Genomic DNA, 23,744 nt, shown 5'->3' on the forward strand with positions numbered 1-23,744 from the left:
CCTACCTTACCCCAGTTCTCTAAGGTCGCCCCTGTTGCCACCTTTCTCTGTTTTATAGGCACTCACTGCCACACACAGCTTTCTACCTGACTGCTGGGGATCCAGAGCCTTCTCTATGCACAGCAAGCATTTTGCCCATAAGCCATCTCTCCAGCCCAAGGTTTGCTTTTAAGTTCGAGAGCCCTCCAGTATCTTGGGGCCTCCAAAGAACTTATTTACTTATCTTATCTTAGCAGTAACCAGAGGCCCAGGGAGTACAGCTTCTAGGAAAGAAGTCATATCAACCCCACACAAGTACCGGAAGAGTGTTGCTGCAAAGACTACAGAAGTCTGCCTAGTAAGGACTGGGTATAGTTTACATACCCGTCCCCACCCAAAGTCAGATCTGGGTTTGATCTTGGTCCTATGCCTCCCTCCTCTGTTCACTCTGCATACCCAGCCCCGATCTTGCCTCCCTTCCTGGTTTAATTGCCATCCTGTCTGCTCTCCTACTTTCCTAGAGGGCAGATTCCAGCCTGATCCTCTAATGATTCCCACAGCTACCCCTCTAAACTGGACCACTTGGTGGAGACTCCCTGGAGGAAGGCTTTTCCTTGGGGCTCTGTCGACCTTTTACTTATAAGACAAAATTCAAATTCAGCAAACGGATGGAGTGGTGTTTCATCATTGGTGTGTCTGTTTCCTGGCTTACCAGATTAGGCAGCCAGAAGACCAACATGAAACCCATTACCATATTTAAATATCAAGATCATTATCCAGGGAAGAGAGCAAAACTCATAACAAGAATGACAGAATGCAGCTGAGTGTGATGGTGCACGCCTTCAATCCCAGCACTTGGGAGGCAAAGAGTTCGAGGCCAGCCTGGTCTATAAAGGCAGTGCCAGGACAGCCAGGGCTATCAACATCAATAATGACAGACTGCATCTCTTTGACCATCCTCAACCACCTTGGATAACAGTCACTATAGCTGTCCCTCCTCACTGCTTATCCTGGGAGAATATACATTTTTTCTTTCTTTTTTTTTAAGATTTATTTATTATTGTATCTAAGTACAGCTGTCTTCAGACACCCCAGAAAAGGGTATCAGATCTCATTACAGATGGTTGTGAGCCACCATGTGGTTGCTGGGATTTGAACTCAGGACCTTTGGAAGAGCAGTCAGTGCTCTTAACCGCTGAGCCAGCCCTACATTTTTCACTTGTAGCTAGTAGTCTGGCTTTTGTTACTCGTCACCAGAAAACCCTTGTGTCCTGCTGGGTGTGGTGGTTCCTGTCTGTAAGCCCTGAGTGTAGGAGGCTGAAGCAAGAGGAACAAGGACAAGAAAAACTTGTGCACAGAGGTAATTCCTGATGAATATTTTTATTAGAGCCAGAGGTGACAGTTTTTCCCAGTGAAGCCAATCTCTGCGTCCATAAGGGAAGACCACAGGAACTTCACTTTGTAAGTTACCTTTGTAATTTATCCAAGAACACAGCGCAGCAATTGCTTTCTGCGGTACTCTGACCTTAAGTAACAAGTTGTTAACAGAAAACACACCAAACAAAAGGATAATTCTCTAATTATCAAGTCAACCATCAGCTTTTCTTAGGAGAGAGAGAGAGTGTGTGTGTGTGTGTCTGTCTGTCTGTTTGTTTGTCTGGGTATCCCACTCAGAGCCATGTGCATGTTAGGTAAGTGCTCCACCACTGAGCTGTTTCTTAGCCCCACTTTTCTCAGATTTCAGGGTTGTTTGTTTGTTTGTTTGTATTTTAACTAGGCATGAAAGTAAACTTCACTTCAAATACCGGCACTTAGGACATATTCCTTTGAAAGAAGCTTTAGCAGTAAACTTTAAACATTAAATTTTCTAGATATTTCCTCAAATAACTCTCACTGGTTTGTTAGATTTAACTCTGTTCTGTCTGGGACCTATTTGCCCTACTGGGCCTAAACGGAATGTTAAAGGCTCTGGGACCTAAACAATGTTAAAATGCATCACCAATTCTTAGTAAATATCGTGCCAGGGCCTTCTAGCTCTTGGGGCCCTGGGGAAAGCACAGCTCATCTGGTGAACACAGCACAGGCCCCGTGCGTTCTCTCCCAGCCAGCAGCTGAACATGATCAGCTTCTCCCAGAGGCTGGAGTCTGTAGCTTGATCTTCTTTACAGCCTCCAGAACAGAGAGTGGGTTCACTCTGTCTCCAAATTCTTTTTCTCGGTGCTCAAGAAGGATGCCCTGAGGGGGAAACAGGAAGGGATGTCAGTCTCCACTCGGAGGTGTTCACTCATGAAACAGACTCTGAGCACCAGCGGTCCATCAGGCCCTGCGTTTGGGCAGCTGAGGGCGCAGATCTGAATCTAATCCAGCACCTACCCTTGAGGAGCCTGGCCTTCTGAGGAAGGGGACCGAGGAAGTCATGTCCTCATATTTGGGACACATGAAGCTAGTCATGGCTAATTAAAACAAGGGTATGTGGAAGGCTTCCTGGGTGACAGGCAGATAAAAGAACATTCCATCTGGAGAGAAGAGAATGAAAACACAGAAAAACCCTATGAAGTAGAGCTCAGAGGCCACCTTGATGGGTGCTGGATGCTCATCTGAGAAGGTAAACCCATTCCTTTCTTTAAACCTCATAACCTGGGGCCACACTTCTAACACAGTGAAGCAAACACATCAAGACTGAGGACAACCTAAAGTCACCCTGGAGTAGTGAAATGATAAAAACATGTGTCTGAGGTCATCAGGAATCTTCAACAGTCTTTAGCTCACTGTGGGATCTGGACACTTGCCTTAAATTTCAAATAATCTGTAATGTGTCCCGTCATTATAAAGACAAGAAAAAAAGAAAAGAGAGGAAGTCTAGTCAGTCAGGAAGCTCCTCCAGCAGAGGCATTTGTCACATGCAGGCCTTTTGACCCCAGAGTAATCCCTAGGTCTCCTACACTGAGGCCAGAGGAAGCCAAACCCTGAGAGTTATGCATTGACCTCCACACACACACTGTGATGTGTGCATGCCCACACACACACACACACACACACAACACCAATAAATAATAATGAAAAGTCCACCACACTGGGATGACTATTAGGAAGTGACTAAGGAAATTGCAATTGTTTACTGTGTAAGCCAAATGCAGACAGGGGAAAGCCAGGGAAAGAAGTCTTTTTCTTTTTTATTGGATATTTTCTTTGTTTACATTTCAAAAGTTATCCCCTTTCCTGGTCTCCCCTCCAGAACCCTCCCTATCCCATGCCCCTTCCCCCTGCCTCTATGAGGGTGCTCCCCAACCCACCCACCTACTCTCCCCTTCCTGCCTTGGCATTCCCCTACACTGGGGCATTGAACTCCCTCAGGCCCAAGGGCCTCTCCTCTTACTGATGTTCAACAAGGCCATCCTCTGCCACATATACGGCCGGAGCCAAGGGTCCCTCCATGTGTACTCTGGTTCGTGGTAGTCCCTGAGAGCTCCGGGGGGTGGGGATCTGGCCAGTTGACACTGTTGCTCCCTACATGGGGCTGCAAACCTCCTCAGCTCCTCCAGTCCCTCCTCCAACTCCCTCACTGGGGACAGTGGAAGAATGGCATGGGGAATAGTCATCATCACTGCTGAGAGAGAAACCAAGGCAACAGCCACCCAGCTCTGTTCTAGTGAGCTGCCTCCAGAACACGGCAGGAAGGCTCCACCCACTTTTCACTATTTTGCTGATTTTATATTCTCTATAGACTACGTATACAGCATAGGCATAAAGAATATACCTATATTCTTTACAATAACCAGGCTTCACAAATCATTTTTTAAAAACCCTCATATCTAGAGGTACTTGACATAACAGGACTGCAGAAACACCCTCCAGGAGGAACTAGGTGAGTCCCGCTGCCCAGCCAACCTAGTTCACCCACTACCTTGCCAGAAGCTCTGAGAGGACCAACAAACACCACACCTAACAACACCAGGAATGTGCTAGCCGGGCCATGAGTACCCAGTGAATCATCACCAGGCAAGAAAAGGCTGGCAGGTGTGTCAAACCCTGCCCTAGAGGCCACCACAGGAGGCCAAGGTAAGACAATGAAATGCCACAGGGCTAGAGTATGAACGAGAGGGGCCACCTTCTAGGGTCACCTAGTCCAGGTCACTAAGCACCACTCCTGATGACAATCTGTGCACACAGTGGGGCGCTGTCCTTCTGGGTTCCTGAGTTTAATTTCTCCCGCGCTGCTCACCAGCCGTGTCTCTGGCTGACTTGTTCCCATCTCTAGGTCCATTACTTAGAGAGAAAACTAACATCGCAGACTGGTTGGTCAGTTGTAAGGAAGACATGAAGTCATACCTACGGGCACCTATAACAAGGCAGGTGCCTGGTGGCCATTACTATTAAGACATCTTAATATATTTACTAGAAATCAAGAAACAGAATTATGTCAAATTAGACACTATTTAATGCTAAATTCTAATACAAATAAGAACAACTACCAATGGATTTTTTTTTAAAGATTAGAAACTAAGTTTCCTATTCGTATTTCTTTTATGTTGTGAGATCTAACAATGCAGACCAAGGCTGCTTTTCTACAGAAACACAACAACAGAAATCCAACCACACCCTACACATGTGCATGTCGTATGTGGTTTCCATGAAGGCTTGTCTCCAGGTCCTCCTTCTGTGATCCATTGCTGTCCACTGATGGCCCCAAGGCCCATGTGGAGTAGTCACCTGCCTCCTAGGCCCACCTCATCTCTCTTTCCCATACCCTTCCTCAGGGTCCCCACATTGATCCTGTGTCCTCATTGCCACGACTCCTAACACCCTGTTCACAGAAGATTCGGTTTTCTCCCTAGGCACAGTCCTGACAGCAAGAGTTCCACAGGACTCTCTTATGCATTCCTGCCTTCCTCCCTCGTCAGGCTGCTTCTCTTCCTTCTCCCTTTGTATTTTCCTCCACATCCATCTTCAATGGCTTGGGAACATGCCGATTGAGTATATTCACAAGCAGAATAAAAGTGGGCTACCCTGGCAAGTACGGAAACACCACTTGAAATGGGAAGTCAGGTTCAGGCCTCTGCAGTGCCACACTGGACTAAGTCACTGGTCCAACGGCTCACCTGTTCTCGGACTCAAGTTCATCAACTGCCGTCAGGGCAGCATGGCTGTCTGGTGGCCTGACTGAAGTGCATGTATGAGATGCAAGCCTACAGTAGATGTGTGACCAGTGACAGCTGCTGGGAGGAAGGATGGAAGACTTTAAATGTAGAGATTCAGTCTGGGGCCTCAATCTCAGATACCCATGGGTCTGAAGTCAATACTGAGGTCTTACCTGTTTTCCAGATCCTATCACAAAAACTCCTCCAAGGATGAAGCCTTCGCCTTCTAGGTTTCCAGAGAAGCCTCCATTCCAAGCTCGAAAGGAGTTATACCACACCCCCAAACGGATGAGGCCCATGAACATCATCTTCCGCCTCTCTGGACCATAGAATTTTTTCTACAGAGTAAGGAAGATCCTGTGTGAGCAATCTGCATGTCTCTCATCCCTAAGAAGGATGCCAAAAGCCAAAAGCCCCAGAGCCTGCTAGTTCATGTTTTTTCTGCAGTCTAACACATTTCACTCCTCCCAGGATCATACTCAACTGCCTAGGGAAACAGAAAGCTGCCAGCTCTGACTTCTTTACAAAAAAAAAAAAAAGGGGGGGGGGATAGAAAGGAAAAAAAAAAGGAAAGGAAAGGAAAAAGTTTAAATTTAATTCTATGTTATTTTTGTGATGCAGGAATTGAACCCAGGGCCTTATACATGTATATTAGGCAAGTCTCTACCACTGGGTTCAACTTCTGCTCTCGAGGCAGCTTAAATCTGAGGAAAGGACACCCCATCTTGCCACCCCTACATGTGCTTTCCCACTGTCCTTACAAGGTTCTGTAGGAAAGAGTACAAAGGAGGTGGCTGCATAAATGAAGGGACAAGGGCTTGGCTAAGGGGGCAGAAGAGGTGTCTGTCCTTTCCCACTCTCTTGAGTCAGTTGACAAGAACAGCTTTAGTAATAATGGAGAACAACTTTCAAGAGCCTGCCTATGCTCTTCTCAGAGAGCTAGGGGACCCTGCAAGTTCAGGGATACTGAAGGTGAGGCCTACCTCTAGCTAAAGGACAGCGCATGCTAGGTCAGTGACCTCTTCCAGCTAAGGACTAGTCCCACCAGTGTACAGCCCAGGGCCCACAAACCCATAACACACTCTCTCTTTCTGTGTTTGATTTCTAATGATGTGTATATGAGCATCTCTGTGTGAGTTTGTGCATGTGAGCAAAGTGCTCAGAGGCCAGAGGAGGGCATTGGATCCCTAGGAGCTGGTGTTACAGGCCAAGGTCAGCCATTCAAAGGATGCTGGAAGCTGAATGTGGGTCCTCTGGAAGAACCCTTAAGCACGGAGGCATCTCTCCAGGCCACCACATGCTCACCTTTTCATCCAGGAAGATTTCCCCTTTGAAGTAAGGTTGGAAATCTTCCACTTCTCTCTTCACCTGCTCCTTCACCACCGCATAGAGAGGGACACCTAGCTCATCCAACTTGGGCTTCAAGGACATCAGGTCTGCTGCTTCCTGTGGAAGACAGGAAAGTTCAGTGACACAAGAACCCAGAGCTTCTGCAGTCAACGAGCAAACCATGGCTTGGGGCTGACACTGAGCAGAGGGACAAAGGTGACAAAATTCCAGAAATAAGCCAGGCCTATGTGACCCAGCCTACATCTGTCTGAGGTAGATACTCAGCCACAGGACAGGGTTTCAAGTGCATTCACCAAGCCAGGCATTTTCTCTTCTTACAGTGGGAAGGAGAAGTATGCCCGGGAGCCTCTTAATAGTGGCTGCTCCCAAGCATGCCCTTCACTCTCAGCCAGGACGTGGTCGCCTACTTTGTCTCTCCAGCTCATTCCTGTACCAGACCAAACTAGCCAAGGGGTCCATCAGACATATATGCATGCAGGCCATATAGCAACTGCGGCCTCCAGGCCTCTGTACAAGCCTTCCTCTCCCCCCGCCCCAATCCCTGCTAGACTTTCTTTCTCTTTCCAGCTCTGGTCTAACCTACTGGAATGGTATCTTTGTTCTAGAAAGATTCCCACACCTGTCCTTCTTCTCAAGTATGTTCTCTGCTTTCTGCCCGTGCCTTTTTTGGTGCTAGGTCTTCATGCCTCCATTGAGCACGGCCACTTAGGTTCCTAAGGATGTCTTACTATAAGAAAATCTGTCTTTTGCTTCATAGACATCCCAGGGTCTAGAACGTGGCTGGATATATGGAGCTGAAGATGGACAAGGGATGGGTGTGGCCGCTCTCGGAGTGGTACAGGCAATCTTGATCCTTGAGAACCATGTGCAGGATGAATAAACAATACTCCACGAATCATGGAAAAGCTTCACCCTTAAGAAGCTTTTTCACATTAGAGGTCATAACTAAAAAATCTTTTAAGTGCCCACCTCTGATATAACTACAGAGAGACATGAGAGGAATGGTATTTTCTATAACAAGAAGAAACAGGAAGAACTGAAGGCACAACTAGACAGAACAGAGTTGATTGTAACACATTTACCAAGGCCTGGACTGAGTAACAAAGTTTGACGACAACAGAAGGGAGGGGCTCTAGTGTCTGGTGTGGTTGAGGACCACCTGCTGGAGATGCGGTTCACTGCTTTCCTGGGCTCCTTCCTCTGGGGATGTCCCTAAAGCCATCGAGAGGAACAGAGTCATATAACTCCTCTGTTGAGTCACTCACACACCTCTATCCACCCACATTTCTGGACACTGTAAGTTTCCACAAAATGCTGTGCCAGGGCCCAGAGCAGAATACAGGAGAACAGGCTGCAGTTAGTAAGAACTGTTGCTCCTGGGACCTTCTCTGTGTCATTGGCTTCAACAGATCATGTCAGAGCAGTTTTCCCGCTGGTGTCCGGGGACACATTCGATTTGGAATTAAAAGCCCGCCCTTTAACACTCTACCTCCCGGTTGAAAGAAAATAATGAACCCCTAAAGATGGCCAAGTCTAAATGACTGTGACCTGTCACATGATCGGGGTTTGGGGGGCACTGACACTGAGGGGAAACTTAGCTTGCCAATCACCTGACCTTAAAGTAAAAAGGTCCTATGTTAACTGGACTGGTCCAATGTCATCCCCGGGGTCTTAAATGTGGAAGACAGAGGAAGAAAGTCAGGGTTGGAGGGATGTGATGTCACAATGATCTGAGCAGGCATTGCTGACGGTGGGAGAACTCACAAGCAAAACACATTGGTGAGCTCTGGAAGGGTGCAAAGACAAAGAAATGGACTTCCATTACAGCTTCCAGGGGGAATGCAACCAGATGCCATATGAGAACCCAACCTTCAGCCCCGTACGGTGACTGCTGTTAAAGCCGTCAAACTTGCGACATTTGGCCCCAGCTGCAGTAACTGAAAACACATTAAGCAGGCAGTCTGGCTTTGTGGCAACCTCTGCACCGCTGTCTCCTCCTCTGTAAAATGAGAATGATGACAACAGGTTGTGTTTCTAAGAGAACCCTGAGAAGCTGTACACAGGTTGGGGATGTAGCTCAGTTAGTAGACTTGCATGCACAAAGTCTTGGGTTCCATCCCCAGCATCACAGAAAACTGGATGCAGTGGTGTGTGTCTGTGATCCCAGCACTCAGGAGGTGGGGATGAGAAGATCAGAAATTCAAGGGCTACATAGCAAATGAGAAGTCAGCCTGGGCTACATGAGATCCTGTCTAAAAAAAAAAAAACTGAAATAAAAAAAGATGCCTTGCAGGTAAGACGTTGCAAAGTGTGTGTACTCAGTAATGTCACTGGATTCTTTATCACACACAGAAGCAGAAAGAAATGTCTTAGGGTTGATTCAGGCTTCCAGAGAAATTTGAGTGAGACTCCTGATGCGGCCAAGGTTACTTGGGAAGCCAAATGGTTTCAAGGGCAAGAGAACCCGAGGCCACTTTTCTCCTAGTCAAATCAATTATCTCAGAATGTGAGGCTTTTGGTACCACCTGGGCAGGCCATCAAACTACCCCTGCCCTCTTTTTACTCACTGAGTACAGGGCCATGCTCTAGAGTTACAGGGCCATGCTCGGGCCACTGTAAAATTCCTGCTGCACTAGCATTCTGCATTGCAAATGAAGAAGTATTTAAAAAGTATAGCAAAGTAAAAACAAAATTCGAGGCTTTTGGGCCCAGGCTTGGGAGTGTAGCCTTTGTGGCTTAGTGCTCCAGGTACTGGTCATAAAACAGATAGCGACATTCCTCCACCTACCCGCTTCCTGGGTTCAATTCAAAGAATGGCACCCTGACCATTACTGGAACCTGCAATGCAAATGTGCTATCTTTAGGGGCTCTTAGAAACTGTCTTGAGAGATAACCTGACACTTGTGACTTTATACTTCCTTGTGACTCTTAACTGGTATTTTTGGTATTTTCCAACAACACCCTCCCCACCTCCATGAATTGTGGTTTCTTCCTTTAAATACCCCCTTACTCAGCTACTCGGGGCGCCATAGTCCTCTACCCCTGCGTGGTGTATGACCATGGGCCCGAGAACGCTCTCGAATAAAAATCCTCTTGCAGTTGCAGCAAGACCGTTTCTTATGTGATTTGGGGTGTCGCCTCTCCTGAGTCAGAACGTGGGGAGAGTCCTCACGTTGTGGGTCTTTCACAATAACCGCAATTCCTGCCCTGATGTGTATTCCCTGTTATGGGAACGGCTTCCATTTGAGTTGCCCACCTGGAGCCACACTGTGTAAGTAAGCCTCAACGTCACCCAAGCTTACAGGCCAAATACATCCACACTGAGTCCCTGGTATGACTGAGTCCCTGCTCAGCTGCCCACTCTGTGAGAGCAAACAGGGAGAAAGAATAGTTCATGATCTAGGGGGAAACGGGCTATGGTGGGTCCCAAGGAGGAGGAATGTTCTACAGCTGGCAGCTGACATTAGCAGTGAGTGTTCCTGCAGTCTAGATGCTTATTTCAACAAGTGTGCAGCTATGTGGGCCAATGGGAACTCAGAATTTTCTCCTGTTGCTGCTCCGGATTAAATGAAAAGGCAGTGCAGGACATGGCTGCTACCATATTGGGCAAAAGGCTTGAGGGACAGAGAAAGTCAGACGTGTGACTAACCCCACCAGGATATTTGGAGCTGGTACAAACATGATCAGAGCCAATGTCAAAACAAATGCATAGAGCAAATAACAGAAGCATCCAGAAATGTCAGAAGGCTCAGAGCACACATAAGCCCTTGGTCCTAATGGAAATAGTCCAGACCCCAAGGCCTGAATGCTCTCCTCCCAACAGGTTCTCAGAGGCACTCACCGCTCGGCAGAGAAAGCAGCCTGGCCGGCGCACAGCCATAATCACAGCCCCGTTCTTCTCCCACAGCTCCTTTGCTTTGAACGTCCTTGGTTCTGAGAGAGAAGAAATAGTTACTGCTTGCTTCTGGCCTGCCCAGTCCTTCTTCAATTGTTCGGATGCTCCTGAAGTACAAGGAGCTGAGCTGAGCTCAGGACCCAGCCTAGGAGGGGACCAGGATGAGCCCTCCCTCCATGCGTAAGAGAAGGCAAGCACAGACAGGGAAAATTCATCTTCCCAAGGAACACTAACAAGGAGGGCTTAATGATCCAACTGCACACTGAGAAGTCCCTCCCCGCAAACACTAACGTGCAACTCCAACATCCAAGTTGTGATAATTTCTAGCAAAATTGAAATTCCTTTTACGGCTGGCAGCATTGGTCGGTCTAATAATTCTGTAGAGCCCAAATGAGTTTTATATTTTGACGCCCCTCCCACAAATACTCTTAAAAGCATATTCAACTTTTTCTTTTTTAATTGACCTAAACATTTTAACTGCCATACTTGCCATACTTACAAACAGAACAAGGTGGAAGAAACCCAACAAGTGAATGCTTGGGAGAATTAGTGCGGACTCATTATAGAGCAACCTTAATTGTTTTAGTATTCCTCGGAGGTATCCACACACTTGTGGGATACAATGTGAACAAGAACAGGAAAGAAGGGAAGTGTGGTCACATGAGGTTCTTAAGATGGGGGAATGAACAAAGCCTTGGTTTTTCTCTCTCTGCACTTTTCTAAGGTGACTGGCCATGAATGTGAGCTACCACACTCCTGCCTTTCTAGGGCAGCTCCCTCACCCACTGAGCACATGATAATGGCTTTTCTCTGGGGGGCACTAGCCAGAGGTCCATCCAATCAGTGAGCCCTAATGTTTATCAAGAGATTTCCCTGCTGAGCCTGGGCTCTGCTGTGGAAATGCACCTGGCAGGGGTAGAGCTGGGGACAGGTACACAGGCTCCTTTGTCCTAAAATCAACTCCCCTGCTGCAGCTCCATCACAGGCAGGGTGACCACAAAGGATGCCAGCTCCCCAGGTCCCCCTTTCCAGTGTGCAGTTTCTTACTGTGCACCAGGCCCTGTACCATGCACGGGGAACACAGGATGGGGTGAGCAGTATTTCTTGAGCTCATTCCACCCAGACAAGTCTATTTATTTCATTCTTTGTGACAATCTCACAAGCCTTGGAATTCCTCAGAATTCTCCCCGGAATAGCTGGCTTATTAAATGATGGTAAAATATTACGTGAATTATTACGGAACAATTCATCATTACAGCTAAGGCGACAACAGTAACGGAGAGTGAAAAATGACTTTGATAAGAAAAAGATAAATTTGCCACTAATACCAAGATCACCTCTATGTGACTATATAAGCACAGAAAGGAATACAGCAAAATAAAATGATTTGTGTTAGGTTGGTACAACTATTGGTAATTTAAAAATTGTTATTAGATTTCTCCCTAATATTGCTTCAAGAAAAAGGGACAATTTTAAAAGGAAAACTAAAGGAGTAAAGCATGTATCCTACCCTGGAAAAGTACCGAGGCCGACAACGTCACCCCTTACCTTTCTCCAGTGTTTTCAGGTCTATGTCTTCCAAATATTCCAGTGCTGCTTTTCGGGGCTTGGACAGAAACATGTCTGTGTTGGCCAGGAGCAGTGCCACAGCGGCGGCCCCCACAGCTCCCACACCGATGGACCACATACCCATGGTGAAGAAACTTGGATCCTGGAGAAAAGACATGTCTGGAGATTGAGAAGAAGGAAGATGTTACTGTTCCCACAGGACAGCTGGAATCTGACCTCCTGCCCAAGGCTCCAGTGGGCAACTGGCCAGGGGACCAGAGGAGGAGGGCCCGGAGCAGGGAGAGATGGGACTGCTCAGAGCTGCTCAGTCGCTTGTCTGAGCCCCATCAGAGAGCTTGGAGAAAGCGCAGTCACACCCAGGTTTGTGTCTCAAGGAGCTCACTAGGGCGTGAGGAGGAATGAGAGGAATGGCAGCCGCCTAGGGGCTTTTCTTGCCCCTCTGCTTCCCAGGGAGGTGTGTGTGCTGTGCAACGTGCTGCTTCCCTCTCATTCTCCTTCACATCGAGGGTGGCAAGTGGCTCAGCTATCACCTCCCCGGGTAGGGCCGGCCTTCTCATCTTCCATCAAAAGATACTTGTTTTGTTACCCTATCTGTCTTCCTCTGGAGTTTAAGAATCTCCCAGAAACAAAGCCGGCATTCTATTCATCAAAGCCCCAGCGACTGCCCAGCAGGGCCTCTGCTCTGGGGAGACAGATAATCTTAGTCAATTTCTCTCAGCTGAGAATAGCTTTCTCACTCATTATAAAAATGAAATAGGCTTCCATTAAAAACAAAACCACCACCACCACCACCAACAACAACAAAAGAGTCTCAACAGCACCAATGCATAAAACCAACCTGACAAGAAAGCAGAGGCTGCCTGAAGCCTACGGTCTAGAGATGGCCATTGTTGAACACCTGTATCTTAAGAGGGCAGTGCTGCTGTTGGCCCTCATTCCATCCTAAGGTTTCACCTCTCCTGGTTCTTCCCTCAAACCTGGCTTGATGCTTAGGTCACTGGGGACAGGATACTGACAGGAAGTGGGATAAACCCCCTAAGATGCTTAATTCCACCTGGCACCATCTGACCTGGAAGTTTCTCCAAAGACTGAGAGGAGGCTGGGAAATCCACACCACTGCTCAGACAGGGGGCTCCGAGGAGAGAGGAAGTGACTCATGGGGGGTGACTTTGGGGAAAAAAGGGTTTAACATCAGGACTGAAGCCAGCTTAGGAAGTTCAAATTTGAGTTCTGCAATAAGAGAGAGGTCATGTCTCGTGGCATAAGCCTGTATCTTATCTGTTTAACAAAATGAGACAGGGAGATCCTATGAAGTTCAAGGATGTTCTAGCCATTTTATTGAGTCTCAAAGCAAAAAAAGAGGCTGGGGATCTAGCTTGTGGTAGAGCACTTCCATAGCACACTCAAGTTTTAATCCTCAGTATTATTTAAGTTAATTAATTAACCAATTAATTAAAAGAGAACTCCAGGAAAGGGGGGGCAAATATGACAGAAGAGGAGAAGGGAGGAAGAGGAAGAGAATTATCATCATCATCATCACCATCATCATCTAGTATTGACTCACTTGGAGAAAAGGAGGAGGCCAGTATGGGTGTTTAAAGGCATGGTGGCTGCTACTGCTACTATATCTCTGATTTCATCTGAGAGAGAAGAGGAAAGACTTAGAACCACACAAAGTGGTTCTATGAGCAATGGCTCACCACAAACAAGTGCTGAAATGCATTCAATACAAATGAGTGATGAACATGACTTAGACACAATCGAGGTCTCAGGCTCAGCAGGAAAGAACGTTCCACAGGCCTGCTTCCAGTTTTTCTTTGGCAAAGTTACACATAACTGGATTATAGTTCACAGAACGATTAGGAGGGCAATCACAGCTCCCAGACACCTGCTGTAAACAGGAGAGTTTGCAGAGCCTGGAAAAAATGTTGGGACCATTATACTGTCCACAACAGCTCTGGATTATGGGCAGGTTTACATGATTTAGGAGCACGTGAGTGTGGTCATCCGGTCAGATGTGCAAGCTTATATCAACCCTTCCAGTGAAACCCAGCAGTGCATCTGGGGAGTCCTGGGACCTCCTGCTCTACCAACACATCCCCTACCGCACTCTTAGAGGCACCAAGGTTCTATTTCACTACCACTCCATTCTCAATGAAAATTTACTATCAACCTAAATAACGATTTGGGGGGAGCCTAGTATGACACATGATCCTGAAGGAGACAGAGGCTCAGTTCCCAAAGGATCATAAAAGTAAGTAGGAAGGTTAAGCAGCTTGCAGAATATGAACACTTGGGTTATGGTGTCACGAGGAAGGGAGATAGTCCAGGCAACCATAGAAATAGAGGAAGTGGCTTTGGGATTGGTGTGGGACTCAGTTAACAACATGAAAGCTTGGCTGGGAGCCTCTGGGAGAGGAAATCCAGAAGCGTCCTGCCTACCCCTGTAACAGCAATAGGCGCTTCATCCAGCCCATTTCCTGACAGCCACCTTGAAGCACCTGGGTTTCCTCATGGCTCTCATGCCATCCTAGGATCTCAAATATTCTCAGGCCTCCGTAAGACCCCACCTCATTCTGCATGTTTAAATCCCTGGGGAGAGGTCTAGGGTAGAACCACCTACTAGAATCAACTGTCCTCTGCAGGATTTGATCGTGGGCTGAAGGTGCCCTAAGAACTCAAGTTCACATGGCCCAGAGGCTCCCATCTCCTTACCTCAAGTTCAAGAAGCTTGTATTCAAGATGGGAGCTTCAAAGCTCCCCCAGGTGTGGTGTTTTCCACCCTTGCCCTTACCCCGAATGTGCTCCAAAAATAACTAACTTACTAACTTACTAAATAAATAAATAAATAAAAATTAAAAAAAAAAAAAAGAGTGGAGTCACTCCTCTGGGGAGAACACCCTACCCAGGCTCTGTATCTGGGCTTTATCAGCAGAACTGGTAGAGGCAGACTTCTCAGTGAACAGGCTCATGCTGCCCACCCTAGCAGGTGGCTTTTCTGCTGGTGATAGGCAGTGAAAACTAATCGCCAGAAGTACCGCACTTCCAGAACTCAAAGCAACTCCTGGCAAATCTCGGAACAGATACCATGGCAACATGCACAGTCTCAGTAGACCCTGGATTGCCTGCTCGCACTCCCACAAAGGGGATGGGAGAGAGGTTTTAGCAACTAGATAGAATTCATGCCTTTCCACCTGTGCCTCCAAGACCACTGGCCAGAGGAGCAGGGAGGCCAGTAACCCCAAATTACTAAATGTCACTTGACATATTTGGCTTAAGTTTATTCTCTCAATTGCCTTGTGAAGCAGAGGACAGTCTCTTTGCAGGCGGCAACACTAGGTTCTGAGTTCAGAAACTTCCCTTCGGTCACAGGACCAGCAGGTAGCAATCCTGCCATCTATCCGTAGTCAACAAGAACAGCACTCCAAAGCTTAGAGTCTTTGTGATGTCACACCTGGCCTCACCACACATTCAGGAGTAGGATTTGTGGAGGCCAAGGACATGACCCTCCACCTTCAGGCGAATTTCAAACAAGAAGCTTATTGTATTCAGTCGTCAAACACAGCTCCACTATGTCTGGTCTAAAGGAAATTTACCATAGACCAGCTGTCCCTTCTCTTTTCTCCTCCTCTGTCCCCTTCCTTTAAAAGAGGGCCAGAAGAGAACTGAAAGGTTGTTTACAGAAGAACCAGCCCCCACCTGACAGCTCTACTACTCAGCTCCCCATGGGGGAGCTTTATCTGATCCCCATGTCTCCCAGAAGGTGAAGCTGGATAAGACTGTAAATAAACAGCAGCTGGAAGAGCTCAGAGTGGCAGCTTTGGTCCGAAGAGAAGAGCGCTGAGGGTGGGTAGAGGGAAGCCAGCTGGATTCTCCCAAGCCAAACTTGCTGCCATCTTCCCCAGGCTCATTCATCTTCTCAACCCCAAAATGAAGGAGTGGCTCCTTAGACTCCAGGGACATCCTCTGATAGCAACACAAACAGCCTACTTTGGAGCCCCAACATTCTTCTTCACTAACCCCACTTTGGCCCACCTGCTCATTCATGCTTCATCCAGCTTGGTGCCCTTTCCCTAAATATCCATCCTCCAGCAGGCCAAACCTGGGAATAGCACTTACCATGTGCAGTGTCCACGCCTCTGCTTCTACTGACAAAAGGACTCAGACCCACAGGCTGTGTGTGTGTGTATGTGTAGGCAGGGTGACCAGGCATAGGGAGGGCTGGAGGTGGAGCTCTGGAGTCTTGCCTAGGCCCCTAAGCTTAGCCACTCCACAGGCAGGACTGGGCTACACAGAAACCCTGGGGCTCCTTCAGCTGCCAATGGTTAATCTCCAGAAAGCATCGAAGTGGCCAGCTGCCAAGGCCCCCTAGCTCTTCAAAAAAAAATTGAGCAAAGTTTTGAGTCATTTGCAATTTGCAGTCATGCAGACTGTAACATTTCTTAAGTGCCAGCAGACTCCCCTTTGCTATGGGTGCATACTAAAACCAGGCCCTTAACACAGCCCACATGTCATATTCAGCATCAAAGGGACAGGTCCTTTTGTCCAAGGCTCTTCGCCCAGCCTGCTCTGTACCCATTTCTTACCCTACACCCAGGAAGTCAACTGGACTGCCAAGGATCCTTACCTGGTATCTACTCATCACCTCCTCTTCTTTTCCCTTCACAGTGTGCAAAGGTGCACGTGTGTTCACTTAGGCATGGGTCCTGGGATCAGACAGAGCCTTCAGGTGGCAATGCTTTCAGGAAAGGGTTTGAGCAGAAAGTACTGTTTATTCTGGATCGTGTCAACAGGCAGGCCTTTACCTAGTTGGCATAAGGGCTGTAAGAGCTCAGAGTGGCAGAGTGAGGGAACTCTGGGTAAAGGAATAATAAACAGTGTAGTCTTGAAAGCAGAGTGGTTGGTGAGGGTGTAGTGGCCAGCGATGAGACCAGAATGGGAGTTGAAGTTAGGCCCTGTCAGCTCTGGTGAGATAGACGCTCACTGTATGAGAAGCTGAAATAGAGGGTTCGAAGTGACACAATCATTCTGCCTAGGGGCTAGAGAGATGGCTCAGCAGTTAAGAGAACTGGCAAGGCTTCCAGAGGCCTGGGTTCGAGTCCCAGCACCTCGATGGCAGCTCATAACCATCTGAAATGCCAGTCCCAGGGATCCAAAGTCCACTTCTGGCCTCACTGATACCAGGCAGGTATGAACATGGTGCGCACACATGCATGCAGGCAAAACAGCCCTACACATAAATAAAATAATAAATAAATCAAAACCACTCTGGCTACAGCATGGCGAGTGAAGTGAACCAGAGTAGAGCTTGGCCAAGTTCATTTGCTTCTGGGCAGTTCAGAGTAATGGGGATCTGGGCTTGGACTGTGGCAGTCAGTGAAGAAGAGGCTGGGTAGCTAACTCATAGGAGATGAACAGAATTTTGACTGGTAAAGTGTAGGCCAAAGAAAGGAAAATCGACGCTAGGTTTCTGGTTTCTTGGCTGGATACTTGCGCCATTCACTGACAAGGGAGCTCTAGAAGTCAGTAGTGGATGGAGGTCAGTTTTGGATATTCTATAACAAATCCATATAACACCCTCTACCCGAAAACTTGGAGTCAGGAACAGGAATAGGGACTTGGAGGGCATTGCCAAGCCAGTGGGTGAACTACTGGAAGTAGGTAAGGTCACCCTGGAAGGATGTATAGGTTCAGAGAAGCCACTTAAGTGGCAAACTCTTCCTTGAAAGCATTGCCAACTGCAGGCTTTACCTGATTATACAGCCCATGCATATGTGAACATAGGCACATTTCTGCACACTGTCAAAAACAGGCCTCAGATGTTGTGTTTTGGTTATCTGCCTGACTTCACAGTAACACAGAGGGCAAGGGGCATTCACTCCTACATCAACAGAACTTCCCAAGGATCTGCTCTATGTAATGTAGGTAACATGCTGTGCTTGTAATGTTATCAAACCAACAAATGAAGGGGTTTGAATTGTCCTCTTGAAATGCCACAGTGGAGCAAAGTTGGAAGTAGTGGTTGTTGCCCAATTTTCCCTCTGTGTGAAAGCTCATTCTGGACACTGCTGGCTTGGCGTTTGAGAAAATACTCAAGCTTGGGACTTGACCTTGCATTGAGTCCCAGCTCTGCTGCTCACTGACAAGGTGAGCTGACATAGCTGAGGCCCAGTGCACTCACTAAATAGAAAGAAAGAACTGGAGATCCCCTGTCTCCAGTCTCACACCCAGGCTCTGCAGTGCCCAACGACTACACCCACAGGGAGGGCCTTGAGTGCACCCAGCACTACCTAGCTCCTCCTGCGTGAGCACACTCTCACAGGCACACACATTGAAGTCAGATGCTTGCTCAAAGAGCTGCCTCTAGGCAGGGACCGATAAAGTCTTAACAAAACAAAAGCATCAGCAGTGGGTGGGTTAACTCCTGTCTGAAACATGTAGGGACAGCAAAAAATTTTAAACATCAAGGGAACACCTGCCCTGCCCAGCCTCACCCAGAGACTCTTCCCACCTTGGAAAAAGCTGGCCTAAGGCAGACCCAGGTGATGGAAGAAAGGAAAAGGAGGGAAAGCAAGAGGAAGAGGCACATGACTTCTTTGGCTCAGGCCTTCAGTGAACAGACTGGAAAGACGGTTCCCCACTTCTCTACCATCCCCTGTTCTTAATGTCCTTTGCTCCTAAAGTTCTACTTCAGTAACCCCTTCATTGATTTAATGAAGAGCTAAGACCCAGAGAAGCTGGCTAGCCCAAAGTCACATGGGTAAGAAGGGCATCAGTGTCTACGTTGAGATCCAATTCCCACTCCATAACAGCTTACTCTGCTTTAGATTCTCAAGGTCCTACACAGCCTGCCATGAACCAGGCACCTAAAGCTAGGACAATATGCACATGCATTGACATCAGAAAAGCCGGTGCTGAAACCTGATCATTGGCTCGGAACAAGCTGAGCAAGATTCCTCCTGAATGTGGCCTGGTGTCCGGAGAGAACTCCAGTCTCCCCCAGGTAGCTCACAAACCAATGCCAAATGTTTTCTTAAGGACCATTCTCTACTGAGAAGCTGGTCTGCATTTTTCTCCTATAAACAGTGACAAGGCCCTGTTAAGTCTGGATGCCATTGAAAATGACAGCTTAGTGGTTAGGGTCACAGTGAGAGACAGCAGAGAACTCCCACAAGCACCCGTGGAACTGGCCACTGCAGTGGCCTGCACTCATCTGTCACAGACAGTTCTGTTGTCTGGGGTGAGTGCCTGCCTCTCTCCCACCCTTCACCCAGATGCTAAGAGTCAGAATGTGAACATATGATCAGAGGAGAATAAGACAACACACTCAGAGACACAACTTAGAGTGAGGGGTATAGCTGGCTGGGAAGTCCTTTCCTATGAGAACTGGTTCCCTCCAAAGACCTGGGCATTCTGCTGACTTTTCAGCCTCTTGCCTTGGCTTAGAAGACCCGCTCTCTCAAGTCATATGAATATTATGGACAGAAAGATGAGGACAAACGTCCAAAAGACACTGGGTTCCAGCAACCAAATCCTAACTCTCATTCTGGCCCCCAGAGACCGTTCTTGCTTATCACCTTAAGATCTTCTAAAAGTCAAGCTGCATCCAGTGGTGGCACGTGTTGGAGAAGACCAACATGAAACACAGCAGCGCTCTAGGAAGCTGGAAAGGCTTCGTTATGGTTTTCATTTTCTTTATTATTTTTCCTTTTTTAAAAAGGAAAGGCCTAGGATAGCCTAAAACTTGCCACCTTCCTACCTCAGCCTCCTTAGTGCTGGAATTTTAGGCATAGACCACCCCACTGGGTGGTCTTTATCTTTTGCAGGGTTCAGATGAACTCACTCACTGTCCTAGGAAGTTAAAACAGGCACACACACACACACACACAAAAGAACAATTTCTCCAGCAATGTTACTGCAAGTCAGCTTTCTGGGTGGAAGTTCCAGGTCCGGGGGAGTCCTGCCTTACTTCCACATTCTCCACAGCACATACTCTGAGTTAACTCTTTGGCTCTCCCACACTGCTCCTGGTAGTGCCAAAGGCAAAGGTTACTGCTCAACTGCAATCTGCCTTGGCAAGGGCCAAAGAGCTCCTGGGTGAGGCTGGCTTCTTCCACAACACCGCTGGACAGGTCCTGCCACATTAAGACTCTGTCCAAGCAGACTCTGAGCTTAGCATTTCAAAGAAGCAGATAGCCAACTAGCAGGAGAGTTGTTTTTAATCAGGGATACTAATGAAGTCTGGGCATGCACCTTAAAATTCCAGACCTCATCAAACAAACCTTCCAGTGCCACACAAGCTTGAAACGATCATTGCAATCCCAGCAATCAGGAGGCAGAGACCGGGGGACTGCAAATTCAAAGAAAGCCTCCGGGAAATTCAAAGCTACCCTGAACTACACAAGGCCCACCCCCTCAAGAAGAAAAGGGCAAAGAGGTGGGGTAGAGTGCTTTGTACCCCTTCAGGGACAACACAAAGGGTCTCAAGTAAATGCCATCCCTTATAAGGAAGGACTCCAAGGAAAGGTCAGACCGAGAAGAACCAAGTCGCATGAGCCTGGAGCAGCCATGTTTCACATTAGCAAAATGGGAACAATTTCTTAATCACCTTCTACAGAGATGAATCACTGAAGATGCTATAAGCTCTTTGCCAAGACTGCCAGAGATGTTAAATTCTTACATATTTCTGGATTAGTCATTGATCACCCCAAATATTTGAAACAAAGGATTTTCTGATGAGTATCTTCTGAGGACCCAGATTCTATTAGCAGGGCTCCATGACAATGCTTTTGGAAATAAAAATCCAAGGAGTGACACAGGGCAGTGGTGGTGCACGCCTTTAATCCCAGCACTTGGGAGGTAGAGGCAGGAGGATTTCTGGGTTCGGGGCCAGCCTGGTCTACAGAATGAGTTCCAGGATAGCCAGAGATACACAGAGAAACCCTGTCTCGAAACAAAACATCCAATGAGTATTTTCTTTCCACATAAATCATTTACCAAGTTCATAGAAAAAAAATGTTGAAGTAAAAATAAAACCAAAAATCTAGGTAACAGGGCTGTGAAAACATTGGAGGCACGGTGGCAGCGAGACTCTGGGATCATCACCTTCCCATGCAAACCCTGCCAGGTTGGACCTTAACTTTGCTCTCCCTTGGGCCATTTTCACTAACTCCAACAACCTAACAATTCGGAGGATGGGCTGTCCTGGAGCCCTGATTATCTCATTACCACACCTCAGCAGCGTTTTGAAATTTACAACGGAGCTTTCTAAGGCAAAGGTTTGTAACCCTTAGAAGAGAAGGAGGAGCAGGTATCTCAGAGACTTCCTCACAGGACACCCCAATACCGAAACTGGATAGCCACGGCCACCCCTGGCAGGCTTCAGCCTAGCCCATGTTGGGTGGATGCCCTTCCCTGAGAGGTGGACAAACGTTTTTGTTTTTTTGTTTTTTGTTTTTCCTTCAGTTCTCTGTCCCAACAATTCAAGCATCTGGGTGGACAAGAGTTTTTCTGTCCTCTGTCCCAACAATTCAGACAGCTGGGTGCCCCCAGCGCCATTCCGGGACAGGGGTCTCGGGGGCCCAAGCGTGGAGTCTGTCCTGATTGCTGTGGTGGACTAAGGGCACATCAGAGAGCGGTACCTGGAGAGGATCGGCTCACATCCTCCATCCAGCATCTAGTCTCCGCAGCCCCTGGGCTGCCTCGATCCTCACCTGCGCCCCAAGGACCCCGCCTCCGTGGACCTCACTGGCCCCTGAGCTGCACCAGCGGACGCAGGTGCCTCCTCGGTTGTAGTGCAGCTTTGAGGGCGGGTGAGACCAAGATCTCCCCGCGCCTGCGCAGCTCAGCGCCTACGCCACCACGCCACTTTCACGTGACAGACACGCCCCCGCAGCTCCAGACCCGGGACTGGGTAGAACTGGGTCGCCCTCGGGCAGTTCTTTGCTCGCTGACTTCCACGGAGCTAGTTTGGAACTAGCGTGGCTTTGTAGGGTAGATGTCCCAGCGTCCATCTTCACCCCCAAATGCTGGTTATTAGAATGAAGAAAACTAGCTGAGAACTGGCTCTAAGGATAATACCAGCTCCTCTAGCTTCTGAGTAACCCTGTGACAGGCTTGTCTTATACTCTAACGCGGTTGTTTGTTTAATGTAGCACAGACTGGTCTGGAATTGTTCATCCTCCTGCCACAGTTCCCCAGGGGCTGGGATCACAGGCGTGCACTGCCATGCTTGGCTTTTACCCATTTTTCTCACAACTGTAATAAGTGTTCATTACTGTCGTATAAAAGCTGTAGTCAAAAGAACAGTTTCAGAAACAGGTTTAACTCACAGAGTAGTTAAAGCTGGGGAAGTGGGAGACAGGCAGAAAGAGATCACAGAGCAGTTTGCAAAGAAGTATTACAGCAGCCAGACAGGCACACTGGTCAGAAGTGGTCATCTGTCCTGTGTGTATTGGGGGTGTCCACCTGTGTGGGACTTGACACCTGGCCAGAGGACTAGGCTGTCCTGGCACATCTTTACCTTCCCCTCATGTTTCTCACTGTAAGAAGCAAGACTCTTGCTATGTAATAACAAATTCAAGAGACTAAGGAGGGTAAGACAGTTTTTATTTTACTATCTTGTAGAACTGTGTGTTACCCTAGACAAAAAGTTAAAGGGGGGTGGGGTGGGGAATGGGAATGGAGACCCTGCCCTGCTTTCCTGTTATGTAGATAGTCAGGAGCTGCCCTAATTAGGGTTATAATTGTTATGATGAAATACCACGAGCAAAAACCAATTGGGGAGGAAAGGGCTTATTTGGCTTACACTTCCACATCATAGCCCATCTCTGAAGGAAGTAGGGTAGGAACTCAAACAGGGCAGAAACCTGGAAACAGAGCTGATAAACAGACGGTGGAGGGGTGCTGCTTGGTGGCTTGCCTACATTCTGATTTTATGAAGGCGTTTTCTCAGTCCCTCCTCTCCAGACTCCAGCTTGTGTCAGGTTGACATAAAATTAGCTATTCCAGCAGTCAACTATCTTTCCACCCTATGGTAAACAGAGACAAATACGTGTTATCTGAGAGCTGGGAAAGAGCAGAGTCCTTGTGCCTCCTGATGGGTCGGAATGATGTACTTCTTATACTCCGAACCTGGAGCTAGGCTGGTAGCCAGCAAGCTGCAGGGAGCCTTCTATTTCTGCCCACCACAACCCTGAGATTCCAAGCCTGTACTCTTGCAATCACGTCTGGATTTTTACTGATACCAAGGGTTTGAAATCAGTGCTTTTACCTGCTGAGCCATATCCCAAACCCAGGAGATGGTCGGTCATCTCTGAGCAGTGTTCCCCCCCGACACTGTTCACCTGGGAAACACCTCGTATCCAAAGGCTTTCCAGATCTTCCTCCAACCTCACATTCCATATAAATGTATGGCAGGATTCAACCCAGAGAGTCTGTTCAAGGAGCTTTCCTGAGCCATATTATGTGCATCTTTGTTTTCCTGCTGGGATCCCAGAGCCTGGTCCTGGAATAGCACCCAGATGTTCCTGGGAGGTTCATGAAAGAAAAAAGGTCTAAGCTGCGAATGGTCATTAGCCTGAGAGATCTGACCTTTCCCAGAAAAGATTTAGTGTCATTTGGTACAGCGTGAGTGTGCTTATAAAATGCCAATTCACCTCCACTCTCAGAAGACTTTTCTAACATGCACCTCATTTCTTACTGTGTCTCTGGCCTGAAATAGGAGCATTGGCTAAAGGTGAGAATTCCCAGGGGTTGCTACTGTAATTAAAACAGAAAGCCAGTTCTTGGAGACATGGGCACTCAGAACTTGA

The 23,744-nt window shown here is 47.7% G+C and overlaps 1 protein-coding gene across 4 annotated transcripts; it reads right to left on the minus strand.

Moving 5' to 3' along the window:
• Positions 1 to 1,343: 1,343 nt before the first annotated feature.
• Prxl2a (peroxiredoxin like 2A) lies at positions 1,344 to 21,766 on the minus strand. Of its 4 annotated transcripts, none has more exons than XM_021181602.2 (6): positions 21,645 to 21,766; positions 11,911 to 12,090; positions 10,309 to 10,400; positions 6,423 to 6,563; positions 5,291 to 5,455; positions 1,344 to 2,214 (listed from the first exon to the last, which is right to left on the minus strand). In XM_021181602.2, exons 2-6 carry the CDS (start codon positions 12,086 to 12,088, stop codon positions 2,101 to 2,103), a joined length of 690 nt encoding a protein of 229 aa, XP_021037261.1. In that variant the 5' UTR covers positions 12,089 to 12,090; positions 21,645 to 21,766; the 3' UTR covers positions 1,344 to 2,100. The 4 variants fall into 4 exon arrangements, with proteins under 4 accessions (XP_021037261.1, XP_021037263.1, XP_021037262.1 ...); XM_021181604.3 differs by having other exon boundaries at positions 11,911 to 12,073; positions 21,645 to 21,755; XM_021181603.2 differs by having other exon boundaries at positions 11,911 to 12,073; positions 21,573 to 21,726.
• Between the last annotated feature and the right edge of the window lie 1,978 nt (positions 21,767 to 23,744).

Source organism: Mus caroli, unplaced genomic scaffold (assembly GCF_978045245.1).
Source record: "Mus caroli unplaced genomic scaffold, Mus_caroli_1 scaffold_12, whole genome shotgun sequence".
Classification (NCBI taxonomy): Eukaryota; Metazoa; Chordata; class Mammalia; order Rodentia; family Muridae; genus Mus; species Mus caroli.